The 13663-nt window shown below is 39.0% G+C and overlaps 1 protein-coding gene and 1 long non-coding RNA gene across 3 annotated transcripts; both read right to left on the reverse strand.

Moving 5' to 3' along the window:
• Positions 1-207: 207 nt before the first annotated feature.
• Positions 208-3536, reverse strand: LOC146695790 (uncharacterized). Its single transcript, XM_085478219.1, has 2 exons — positions 553-3536; positions 208-392 (listed from the first exon to the last, which is right to left on the reverse strand). The coding sequence occupies exons 1-2, from the start codon at positions 3478-3480 to the stop codon at positions 282-284; spliced, it is 3039 nt and encodes a 1012-aa protein (XP_085334345.1). The 5' UTR covers positions 3481-3536; the 3' UTR covers positions 208-281.
• Positions 3537-7966: 4430 nt separating this feature from the next.
• On the reverse strand, positions 7967-13348 carry LOC146695791 (uncharacterized). 2 transcript variants are annotated; one of them, XR_014923628.1, is made up of 4 exons: positions 13287-13348; positions 11257-11288; positions 10076-10102; positions 7967-8575 (listed from the first exon to the last, which is right to left on the reverse strand). It is a non-coding gene; the product is annotated as an uncharacterized LOC146695791 (long non-coding RNA). The 2 variants fall into 2 exon arrangements; XR_014923629.1 differs by lacking the exon at positions 13287-13348 and adding an exon at positions 12085-12576.
• Positions 13349-13663: the final 315 nt, after the last annotated feature.

Here is a 13663-nt window from a genome sequence, read left to right on the forward strand (position 1 = left end):
TGAATACCCTCTCGACTGAAACTGCTCCAGAATCTGTTTTCTTCCACTCTGCAACTGGTTCTCATTAAAATCTCCACACACAATGATTGGGTGACAGTCCATTATTTCAAGGGAATCTAAAAGACTTACCAGGTTTTGGATGAATGGTGTCAAACTGTAGTCAGGGGGTCTGTACACAACAGCAATGAGTGCAGGGAATGGAGCCTGAACCTTCAACACTAAAAACTCAAGATCAGTGACATTATGCAGATACTGTTTTACCTGAACCTGAAAATGATTCCTCAAATACACAACAACTCCACCACCACTTCTGCTGGCCATGTGAGGAAAGTTTGTGTAGGACACATGTCTGTTGCGTTTGAACATGGTGTAGCCGTCCAAATGAAGACTGTCTGCAACAAAGGAGCCTTGGAGGTGAGACTCTGTGAGACACAAAACATCTGCTAAACACATTTCATGATGACTCTTGATGTCACTGATGTGAGATGGCAAACCCTCTGTATTGTGATGGATCAGTGTAAGAGTGTCAAGTCTGCTGGCTGTTTCTCTGACCTGAAGAAGAGGCATCATTTCCTCAACGCTGGCTTGTCTCATGGTTTGGAGTGCTGCAGTTACCTCGGGATTGGAGTAAATCTTTTTCTCATCCAAGTCCTGCAAATAGAGTCCACTGAGAGACGTCACCCTGCTGAGAGCAACATAAGCCATACCTGGTTCAAAAATGTTCTTCATTGAAACTACAGCTGTCTGTGTTGTAAGACCCTGAGTTTTGTGAATTGTGCAGGCAAATGCTAGCTTTACAGGAAACTGTCTGCGTACCGCTCCTTTAAACTTCAGACTCTCCTCTGCTCTCTCAATGTAAACCAGATCATCAGATGCTGCATTAGCACTGCGGTTGTGTCTCATAGGCTGCCGGTTGTCCATTCTGAGCCCCAGTTTGATTATGTGTCCATCATTTTCAGATCTCACCACCTTTACCAGTATACCAAAAGCACCGTTGACTAAACCGTTTAGTGTGTCCAAGTTTCTGGTCAGCATGACTCGAGCTCCTTCAGCAACATTCAGAGTGTCAGGTAAATCATTTCTCCCACCTGTAAATGGTTTGTCTCTTCGTTCCATTCTGCCTGTACGTTTATCCTTCTGGAAATCGTCTGCAGTGATGATTATGATGTTTGAATGAAGCTTCTTCAGGGTATCTGTGTTATGGGATTCCACATTCTTGTTGGTGGCATAAATGTGTAAGACCTCAGTTGGACATTCTTCTGGTGCAGTCACAGCCTGTGACAACAAATCTCTGTCGCACTGAGAAAGCTCATCCGTCTTTTCTTTCACTCTAATCCTGTTCAGCATCTCTGCAAAGGCCACATCATCTTTCTGACGCATGATCTCGGTTAGAGTGATCATCTGAAAATGTTCCTGCCATAGGTCAATCTGTTCTGGATCGTAAACGCAGAGAGGTTTAGACTGTCGCACTGGTGGCAGCTGGTAAAAATCTCCAACAGCTAAAACTGACATTCCACCAAAAGGTCTCTGAGTGCCTTTGATTTGTTTCAGTCTTGCATCCACATAGGCAAAAAGGGGTTTTGAAACCATTGAAATCTCATCAATAACAATAATTTCAGCATTCATCAGCTCAGATCTGACTTCATCCAGTTGGTTACCAAGTCCTTGAATGGGTGGTTTCAGACTCCTGGGTAGTTTCAGTAGAGAATGTAACGTAGAGCCACTGATAGAAAAAGCTGCTGTACCGGTAAATGAAGTCAGTAAAACAGTTGGATTTGATATGTCAGCTTCTTCTGCATTAGCAGGCAGTCTGCTCAGGATCTTTGATGCTTCAGAGTGAATACATTTAATCAGATGTGACTTTCCAGTTCCTGCACCACCGTTGATATAGAAGAAAAATGGATCTGGGTTCAAACCACAAACTCGCTGAATACACCAGTCTCTTATGGCATAGAACACGCAGGCCTGCTTCTGGTTCAGATTCTGATACATTACACGTACCACGGCTGGATCTACTGCAGGTTGTTCTCTGATGGCTCTGATCTCTGTTACAGCATCAGACTGACGACTGTAGTCGGGGACATTCTCCTGTTCGTTCTCATCATCAGAATGTCTCTCAGGAAGATTCTCATCACATTGCAGCCTCACAACTTCAGATTCAGGAGCAAGATTACACCATTCATCGATCACAACATCCCTATTTTGTTCAAACTCTTCCAGTGCACTCTCAATATCCTCAGAGTTCTTCTCATACTTGTCTTTATTTCTTTTCACAATCCGTTTCACAGACTCACTGTGGTCTGAACATGGAAGTCGTACAAAACCTGAGTTGTAGAAGGACTGATAGGTTTGGAACCCTTGTGGTTTCAGTTCCTGCTCTGATCTGTGTGGAAGGTAAAGTCTCAACAGTCGACCATAATATTGCTCAGGATCTTTTTCCTGTGAACAGTGGTAATACCTGATTATAGCTGGTTTATCATTCTTTCGCCTTTGTACAAATCCAAGCTGGTTTAGAAGAGGAAGCACATCTTTTCCTTCATTTGGACCACTCACCAACCGGCACAGGGCAGCAAAATCAGCCAGCGACATTTCCTCATATTCTGGGGTCTCAGGTCTGCATTTGTATTTATCACTCAAACTTGTCATCCAAATATTACAGCTGTCATGTGTTGTGCTTTCCAGGAAGCTCATGGGCCGACTCATTTTTACTGGGTTATCATCTGTTGGTACAAATACAACACTGCGGGAACATTTTTTCATTTTTAGGCCACAGACTCGAGTCACACACTCCTGTGCGCTGATCTCTCTCTTTTTTGAGTAAGCCTGCATCACAGCTCTCATTTCATCACATTCATTGACGGTGTTCTTATCAGAGTTATCGATAACTGTCTTCAGGTATTCAGAGAGGCCAGATTCTTTCTTTGTTATATATTTACAGAGGTATTCTACACATGAATAGGCATTCAAAATGAATGAGACATCTAAATTAGAGTTCCAGGCTTCAAGCAGATCTGGGTTGTAATTGTTGATCCAACAGTCCTTTGGGTCACGTTTCAGAATCAGAGCTGTTTTCTTGTTTATGTTCTGGAGGCATTGTTCATACTCATTCATTGTCAAGTTGCATCGTGACAGAATCTGCTCTATGGTGAGGGAAGCAGCTTCAGGTTCCTTCAGCAGGTTCAACAAAGGTCTGAGTTTGGCTTTTGCAGCTTCAGTGTCTGAATCCTCATCCTGTCTCACAATCATTGTTCTTGTGGATGGTGGTTTTGGAAACCCAAATCTACAACCAGAGTTCACACTCTTAAAGCATGTCTTTGTGTGGTTTTTGCTGTGCTTTTGTAGTTCAGAGACTTTTTTGTGCAGTTCAGGTTGTTTTTCTGGATCAGGGAGTTGAGCTGAGATGTATCTGTCCACAAAGTCACAGACAGTTTGGTCATCATCCACATCTGCTTCTACCTTTTCTCGAATCCACAGCAACATGTGTATATGCGGACTACCTCTGTGCTGGAACTCAACTCTGTAAAAGTAATCAATGATCTCACCAAGGGGCTGTGCAGGAGAAAACAGCAAATCTCTGAACAAAGCCTCAACACGCTTATCAAACATCCGCATGGTGGTTACTGGATTTGATCTTAGAATTTCACACTTTTCTGACCAGTCCAGGGCTTCAAAATCAACCTCTTCACCTTGCTGTCTCTTTATTGCTTGAATCACTTCAGGCCATCTCATCTCAGCAGCAGAGAAAGTGACAAAGAACTGAGGTGTTCCTATTTGACGAATCATACTGAATAAATCTTTGGTAGTTTTCTGCCAGTAAGCTGGAGTTCCTCTGAGTGGCTGCATAAATCTGATTGCATCTTTATTTCTTACCAGCTTCTCTACTTCTGTCTTACTTTGTAACATTCCTGATGTGATTTTGCGTCCATCTTTGGTCATAGTTTTACCTTTCCTTAGCTGTATTGTCATGCTGGAATTAGCCAAATGTATTTCAGTGACAAACTGTGAGAAAAACAGGTAATTTGTGTCTTTAGCAAATCTTGCATCAATGTTGAAAAGCCTTGACTTGAAGTAAGCACTTGGTGTGAGTTTAAGAAGTCTCTTTTCATCCAGTGTATTCTGACCGGTAGGAAACTGCACAGGAAATGCCATGGCTTCCAAATGAGGAGTTCTGAAGAAGCTAACAGGATTGTTTCTTTCTGCAGGAGCCACACAATATGTGTTATCAGTGAAACAGAGAATCTCTTCTGAAATGTCAACAGGCTGCAGACAACTTTCTAGAGCAAAACCTCCATTGTTCAAATCACTTTCTGGTTCATCTGGATTTTGTTCCTCTGGTTGTTCATCACAGGATTGCATATTAATAGCTTGTTCACTTTCAGACTCACTTTCGCACAAAAGGGCATCTTTTTCATAGTTGTCAATTTCCATTAAATCTGCTTCATCATAATCATCACTTCCCATGCTGGCTTCATCACTGCTGTCATCATCAGGTAACGTTGGATCACAAAGCAATGCATCATCTCTGATAATAATATCTGTGTACTGTGGATGAATTTGTTTCAGTTTACGCAGGGCTTGAATGAGTTTAGACCAGGTGACAGTCTGGAACAGCTGATGGCCTTTGTAGCACAGTCGTCTTTTCAGCTTTATCCTCATGATCTGTGATTGGCTTCTGATCCTCGGTAAACTGTCAACTGTTTGTTGGACTTCAGATGGTACACACACCACATTACCACGTATGAGTCTCTGTCTGCCCTTTGGAAGTGGAATAATCTTAGCAAATGGTATGCATTTGGCAATCAGATGTCTCTCCAGAATGTTGAGATCGCACAGTTCAGCTGGAATATCCTGCAGTTCTAAACCGTTGACAGCAGCAAGTCTTGGCATGCGTCCACTTTTGAGGGAACTGTGACACGTGTGACAGATATACTCCTTTTTTCTCTCAACAGGAAAGCTGCAGTGATCATGACATGCTTCATCACACACATGAACAAATTTACCAGTTAGACACTGCTGAGCTACAATTTGGTGTTTTGAGTAATTTTCTCTTTTGCAGATTTTCACCTGATTAGGAAAAGAAGCTTTTAGACAAACAGTACAAACATAAGATGGTGCTGACTTAATGTTGGATCTGAAACGAGATATGGCCTCATTCATTAAAGTGTTCTCTGGATGACACTGTAAACTGTCAGCTGGTCGATGCATCTGACGATATTTTCTTTTTATTTTCATTGCACATCTGATATTATGCATCTGTCTAAAAGAAATACTGTTCCAATATTTTACTCTCATTCGTTCTCTCATATTGTCCTTGTGTTGCTGCTGAAATTGTCTCTCTTCTCCATAACGTTTAGTCATGTAAGATAGTTTTTTCTGTCTAAATTCTACACTTTCTTTATATAGGTTAGAAACATATGACCTCATGTAAGCTTTATGTTTCTCTCTGAATCCAGCACAAGTTCTGTAATTTCTTCTTATACGTTCCTTCTGCTGTTCTTTGAATATAGGAGATTGTCTATAAGATTCTTTATATGTTTTTCTCATACGTTCCTTCTGCTTTTCTCGAAAAATGGGAGATTCTCTATATGTTCTTGTTATACGTTCCTTCTGCTTTTCTCGAAAAATGGGAGATTCTCTATATGTTCTTGTTATACGTTCCTTCTGCTTTTCTCGAAAAATGGGAGATTCTCTATATGTTCTTGTTATACGTTCCTTCTGCTTTTCTCTGAATGAAGAATCTTCTTTATACATCCTTATGACACGTTCTCTTTTTCTCTCTCTAATTTTAGCACTATCTCTATAGATTTTTCTAAAATGTTCTCTCTGTTTCTCTCTATATGTAGCATTGAGTTTACACAGATTATTTTTGTACACACTCTTCTTCTGTCTGTGATCAGGATCATGAGACTTTCTGCTAGAATCTTTTTTCTTTGCCTTAAAGCTTTCATCAAAAGCGTACATCTGTCTTTCTTTCTTTTTCTGATTTTCCCTTCTCTGTGGTAGTTTTTCTTGGACCAACAGTCGTCTCCTAATCTTTCTCCTTTGCTGTTTATTATGCTTCAACAGTTTATGTGAGAGTTCATCTGTTGTCATAGTTAAACAGGAGGCAGTGTTTAAATCATTCAGAGGAACAGAATCTTTTGTTACCTGAGTGTCTCTTACAGAAGATGCAGAGGTTTCTATTTCTAAATAATCAGAATTGTTCAGCTCAGCAGCTGGCTCATTTGAATAATCCACTCTGGATGACATCACTTCAGTAGCTAAAGTGTCGGCCACAGTTTTCCGTGTCTGCTCAGTGGACTTTGGGGTTTCAAATTCAGGTTCATTTAAAGCTGGTGCTGGAACAGTTGTAGCTGTTTGTCTGTTTTCATCAGCATTTCTTTGGTCAGCAACGTTTTCACTGTGGAACTCAACAGGCTGTAGCTCATAAGCACAGGTTGGTGGGATGCTACACATTCGGTACAAACGTTTGATCCTGTCAATCATGTCGTTAAGACGTGTGAATTTTAACATAACTGCAGTTCCACCACTTACACTTAGCGACAATGGCATTCCTGTAGACTTACGTGGGTGAGGATCAAAATATGCGTATCCACCTGAAGTCAGCCTGGAAACTGCAATGGCTGTTCCTCCCATGACTAGCAAAGCATAGCAAATGTCTGAAGCCAAACACTGTAGTCCCTGTTCAAGGCTCGGAAGATGATCTGTACCGTCAAATGTGCCATAAAGAGCAAACTGAGACATGTCGACTTGATACTCGTGTCTGCGGCTGATGATCACAGTGGGAAGTTCATCACAGGCTAGAAACACGCTGTTCACAAACCTCTTTCTGGCATCTGAATACACGGCATGGCCTTTGTCCAACACACGGTTAAGATCTGCTCTGGTAATGAATTCATCCTCGTGTAAGAATGACAGGAAAACCAAACTGTTCGCCATGCATTGCTGATTCCGGTACTTTCCATACTTAGCATTGGCCTGGCTTCGGGATGCACAGATGCTACTCACTCGTGGACGACTTTCACTGTTTCTAACCTGTACATGAGACGGTCCTGGAGCTTCTCCATCATGCTGCGTTTGCACAGTTAGCTGGGGTTCAGTCTGGATTACCTGCTGTACTTTAGCATTTGGCACCGATGATGAGCAAACACCTCTCTTTACCACATCTGCATAAGACACTGCGGCTGTCTGAACACTGAGCTGCACTTCTGGACTGGGAATACTTGTAACAGACACCTTTACCTGCTCACTGGTCTGAGAAAGATTTACCTGTTCCTTCTGCTTTTGCCATCTAAGCTTCTGGGACTGTGACCTTTGACCTTTCCTTGGCATTTTGTGCAAGTACAAACTGGACCTTATATGTATTTATACACAAATGTATACAAAAATCAACCTGTAAACACTGAAAAACTCCTCAAGTTTCTATTAAATGGATAAATGTAAAACTATACAAATGGTAAAGTGTTCTTATAACTGTTTAATTGATGTAAAAGGCTGGCTTAAATACAAACTCAATATAAAAGTTATTGAAAGATCTTTAAAAAGTTTTATTGTAGCTTTTTCAAAAACTGTATATTATACTTTTTTTTTTTAACCAGACTGCTTAATGAATAGGTCTATACTTCTGTGAAGTAATATGCAGAATAAATCTCAACAATCAATCAACAGGCTATAATAAAACTCTTAGCTTTGAAGTAGACTTTGTGTAAATCTTTCAGATATCTAAAATCTAAAGCAAATATAAGGAGCTGTGGTGGTGTAGTGATCAGATGACAGGCGATGAGGATTCTTCAGCTGGATGTTCTGCAGCAGTCAGGAAACAGGAAGTCTGGGTTCTCAGGGCAGCCTCTAGATGACAATTGTAACTGAATACTTACACTGAGTGACAAAAAAAGGGTTTGTCCTTAAATAATAATAGTTTAAACTTGTAGTCAAATGTTATAGCCAGTGAAACAGACTTGAAAAATGTATTTGAATCTAATTTAATATTTATCTAAATAGAGCAGTCTGAATGTATATATTACAAAATAACCAGATTGTCTTATTACAAATAAACCTTTAAGAGGTGTATATTTTATATAATTTCTCAAAGTAATTGCACCTGTAAGCCAAACTATCACTGTTTATTTCAAAGTGTAATGCAAAATTAAAATGACAAATGTAGGGCTCTGTAAGTAGTTTCTACAGTGAGTTCTACTGTACTGTATATTCAACTTTTTACTTGTAATTTCCAAAAAAATGAGTGGATATGAGAGAGTTTAACGACAGGAAAGATGGAGCAGTGAGAGCAGAGATCTCTCAGATTTCTGAAAACAGATCGTCGAAGTTGCGGTAACTTCAATTTCCAAAAACTTGGTTTGTTGTCAACCTTGGTTTGTTGTCAAACTTGGTTTCTTGTCAAACTAGGGCTTATGCTTGTCAAAATTAGATAGAGTTCATGGCGGAGAAATGATAGAAGATAGAATCCCTTGTCAAAAAAGATGGAGCAGGGAGAGGGAGAGTGATAGGACAGACTGAAATTGCTTGTTAATGGCTTGTCAAAGATAGAGGGAGAGGGTTTTCTGCAGCAGGTCACCTGTAAGACAAAAAGGGACTGGAATTAGGCATATTTCCAATAAACATGGCTTTCCAGTATTTTTCAAACTATAAGTCACACTTGAAATCCTTTAGTTTTCTCAAAAATCAACAGTTTACCTTATGTATTAATTCTGGCTGTGCTTACTGACCTCAACCCAATTTTATGTGCTACACGGCGCTCAAACATCTGTCAAAATGTTTTAGGTATGACTTTGGAAAGCTACAAAGCTGCAGCGCTTGATGGATTGTTGGAGCATTACAGCTACAGTAGTCAGGAGCCTCGCCGAGTAATTCGTATTGTCCTTAAACATAATATTATGGTGTGTGTATGAGGACCTGGCATCTGTTTACAGACATGCGTACGAAGCAGATTTCAAAACCGATCAATCCATGAAGAATTTGATAGATTTGTGGAAGAGGACTGAAAAGAGAAAGTGAGTGTACTGTTCTGTGTTACCAGTGAAAAATGTTGAGAGTTATTGTGAATGAGTTGAATAGTTTGAGTTGTCTGAATATTTGGTTAGCTGCATACACCTTATAATCCGAAAAATACAGTACATACAGGGCTTTACATATTGAAGAGTTCCACAGTACATTATTGGACTGAACTGATTGAAAATGCTCAAAAATGGTGGTGGAAGTGTTCTAAAGAAATTTTTACATTCTATTAACACAATAAAAACAAACAGTGTCTATAAACCAAGATGTGCTGCTACAATAACCTACTGTAAATATCATATGGTCCAACAAAACCCACACATTGAGGTTAGAGCAGACAGTTTCAGACCACCTGCTTAAAATTTATGCCACATCACAGGTTATTTAATCCCCAAAGTACCTGTGACAACAGTACATGATAATATCTGGGCACACAGAAACAGGGATTTGAGATCCGTTAACATAAAAGTAAACAATACTTTACTCAGAATGACTTTTGACAAAATGAGAAATTTGGAGATGGATGGTTCCTACAAAGCAGTTTCTACATATTTCAGTCACATGTTTAATGCACAGCCATAAGCACTCCACTAAATCTAGCACTTATAATGGTCGATTTAAAGGCCTAATTAAAAATGTAGTATGACGATAATTTCTTTGTAGATCATTTAATCATAAAATACAGAAATGAGTGCTGTATCTGTGCTTTTGATTTTTTCCAGTCATCAACAAAATCTTTAATTAAAAGACTAATTCAAAGAGCAGTTTTCAGACAGTGACTTAATTTAATGAAGAGAAAGAAGCTTTGGAAATCCACAAGGCCCTACTTGAAGACTTAATTGTACCTAAACTGCTGTTCATGAGCTGCTCTAATGTGAAAAAATATGCGCTGCTACAATAACCTACCGACCTCTGTAGGTCTGGAAATGTTTACACAGACTTTTCTAGGATTTGATGACTTTTGATGATCACCAATAGCTGTGCTCACTCACAGCACTACACTGAATCTCCTATAATGAGAAACATTTCTCACCATTGCACCTCAGACACCTTTACTTACCAGACTTGAGACGATCAGATCAGCAGTCTAGAGAAAGGAAACAATTCATCAGATCACTGTTTGATGATTCAGACTGTTGAGCCTCTTCCCACACAATCCAATTTACTGTGACAAAAATTAACTAGTAAAATTCTTAATTTATTTAAGGCTTTATGAGCTTACTGTAGTCTAAAGAGGAGATAAATGAACTGCAGCGTCTCACATGGCTATAGCAAGTGTAATAAAGGCATTCATTACTACAGAAGTAAAAAGAATAGGCACCAATATTTGTTGGCACAAGTGCAGGATATACCAAATATTTCCTAAACAGAAGCTTTGTGGCTCCAACATTTTCTACAACAGGTCAGTACTAGTAAAGTGTGAAAGCCAAAACTTTTCAAAATGTTAGATACAAAGTAATTATATAAATCAGAAGCAACAGAAAACCTCATCATGTCTGATATGAATATACCTTTAAATATTGACATGTTACAATAGCAGAGGTGCACCATGTTTTGTAATTAAAATTAAATGTCTTAAATTTTTACACTAAAAAGCCCTTTCATTATACCTGTTGCTAGGAATATTTATGTATTTTGCAGTCACCTTTTTGGCAACTTTTCTATTAAATTTTAAAACACATATTCACCAAATAAGTGATAAACTAATTAGACACACTGGCTGTAATGTACCTAACAATGTCCACTCACACCTCTGGTTCTCTTAGTTTTTCATTATTGCTTAACTGTACAAAACACTTCTACAGTGTTCTGACTTTAATGTAACACATCAGCAGAATTTGAGAGACAATATGAATCAATCACTGTGCAGCTCTTAAGTGTTTGAGCAACCACTTATACCGACTCCCCTAAAACACTTTCATTGTTTTGTCTGCTACTTAAATCCACAAACATAAGGAGAAAATGAACAACTGACATTTAGCTGTATGTTTGGATTTGATAAGCCATAAGAAATTGAAATCATACATAAATGGGCTATTAAACTTCAGGGACATTTTCAGGGACAGTCAGAGGTCCCGTGTGAGGACTTTGCTGCTACGTGTAATAAATCCTGACTTTGTGTTTTTGCCAATCAGTAAATGGAAACATATCACAAAAAGTCAAACTACTGTATGTAAGTTGCCACATGTGCTACGCAATGCCAGGTTCATACTGCTTCAGTTACAATCACTGTTTACTTACCAGCAAAGGCAAAACCAAAGATCTCTTTCACTCTGTGTAACAAAAGACAAAGCACAAAAATACAGAATGAGACAACTCAAATCAGCATCACAGTCAATACTGCATCACTCTGTGTAGTCCAAAAGATTCAGTACACTTCTTTGTTTACCACAGCAACAAACAACTCTCCTCTTTTTTCTACACCTTATTAAAGATTACTGTCTTCATTAAGGTAAAATGTGGTTTCATCCATTTGTAATAAGCCACACACGTTTCTCAGTTATGTGATAGCTCTATTAGTTTGGTGCTATTAGATAACACAGTAGATTTAATAAGCAATGATTTGCTACACCTAGCTCTGCACACTTTATCAAATTCTGACATCACAATTTCAAAGCATGAACAATCATAAATGAAAGCTTGGATGTTATTTTTGTAGGCTTCAACATTTGAGTTCTTCTGCATTCAAATTCTGCTTCCTAAAAATATTATCACCTGCACACAGTATCATTTAATATGCTGTTGTTTTAAATATCTACATATCATATTTATAATATTAATGGTGCACTGCTGCATTTTATTTATTTGAAGGTGGACTTTTTTATATTTCGTTAGTTTTTCACAAAGTGAGAAGTTAAACAGAGCTGCAGGTGTAGGTTTCATTAAAAAAAAAAAACAACCTGCACAAACAAGTGTTTGTTAAACAGTTCTTAAAATTTAACTAAAAAACTAAAATTAACTAATTAAAAAAAAACTTCTTGTTAAGAGATGTTATTATTCTTATATTATGTGTTTCATCCTCACTCTCTCTCTCCCTTCTGTTAATTAACCCACAGCACAAAAACACACCGGTACAGGCACGTGACTCTTTTTCTCCCGGCTTTCAGTCAGAAGCTGTGTCCCAAAATGTCGGCTGCATCCTCCGGAGGCCGCATTTGAAGGCCGATTATGTCACAGCCAGTCGACGAAGGCTGTCTCAAATGCGGCCGACAAATGAGTCCTTCATTTCCCCGAATAAACTTTTAACATATTTTTAGGCGAGAAAGTAGCGGTGTAAATTACAAATATCTGCTTGGTTTATCAAGACATCGCATATTTGCAAAAGTGTGCCGACGTTTTCAGAGACGTCTGTCACCCACCGGCTCGATGGCAAGCCGGGAGGGGGGTTCAGACCCCCGCTCTTTCGCTACTCAGGTTAAACATGATATACAAGTCACTCTGATAACTTAAAAATGTAATTGTTTGCCTTTTTCTGTGTTTTATTTGTTCTGGAGTAAATCGGTTTGGCTGAGATCAAAGTTATTAGATTATTAGATTAAATAAAGCTTTATTAATCCATCCGGTGGGTCCTCCGGAATTTTCACACAGCTCAATAAACGTTAAACGGTCGAGAATTTACGCCAGTGTCCTGTTATATTTTAAATAGCAAGGAGCAGACGGCCGAGTTTATTAAACTCCAGCGAGACAGCGGTGACGCAAATCTGAAGGCTAGACCGTCCAGTTTCACAGCCTTCTCGGTCCACGTAGACCGCGAAAGCTGGGTCCTCCGAAAGATGCAGCCGACGTTTTGGGACACAGCTAATGGCGGTAAAATGGCTCCTTTGAAGTTGCCGACCCTGCTGCTTCAGCAGCTAATCAGTGGTTCTAAAATGACGGCTCATTACCTCACAACCGAAAGAATGAGGCCGTTTTTAACTGACTGATTTGTGAAGAGAACTAACTTCAGCTTCCCTAACAGACTCAGAAACACTAACACACCGAATGAACCAAATACAACACAATAACTGTAATAAACAATCAAATGAACCATATTAATTTCACACTGGGCCTATAGCAGCTAGGCTAGGCGTTAGCACTTAGGGCTAGCATACCAAACACTCCTTTTAAATAGTAAAATTACAACGTTTCACTAAAAAAGCAGCCATTGTGTTACTTTAACATGACTTATACTTCGACTGGCTTCATAAGTCACTAACAACAACTGGGTAAATCCCTCATACAGCTTATAGACATTTCATTTCAGATAAGAGAGACAGAGAAGCAGCACTTACCGGCACGGATTGAGCTGAGAGTGGACGGAGATTCAGGAGTCAGGCGGAGACGTAAAAAAGGAGGCATTCATGAGTAGTGGGAAAAGTGGGAAACTCCACAATTACACAAAATTGGCATGGAAAACGTGAAAATATATGTAAATTTAAATATTATTATACTAGATTTTTTTGCAACAAAAAACAACTTTTAATTTAATTCTATAAGTTTAATAAATGTTTCAAATGGGATTCTTTGAATTTGAAATAATGGTTAAAAGACATAAATAAACACAAGGTCATTATGTTAAAATGTACTTTATTATGCTGGATTTATTTAACTGACTGCAGTAATAAGAACAGTCTTGTGTTGGTGTTGGTGATCGCCTAAGCATCCTCAC

The sequence above is a fragment of the Copadichromis virginalis genome, linkage group LG13 (genome assembly GCF_057382275.1).
Source record: "Copadichromis virginalis isolate Kocher_CV1m ecotype Utaka linkage group LG13, C_Virginalis_male_GT1.1, whole genome shotgun sequence".
NCBI lineage: Eukaryota > Metazoa > Chordata > Actinopteri > Cichliformes > Cichlidae > Copadichromis > Copadichromis virginalis.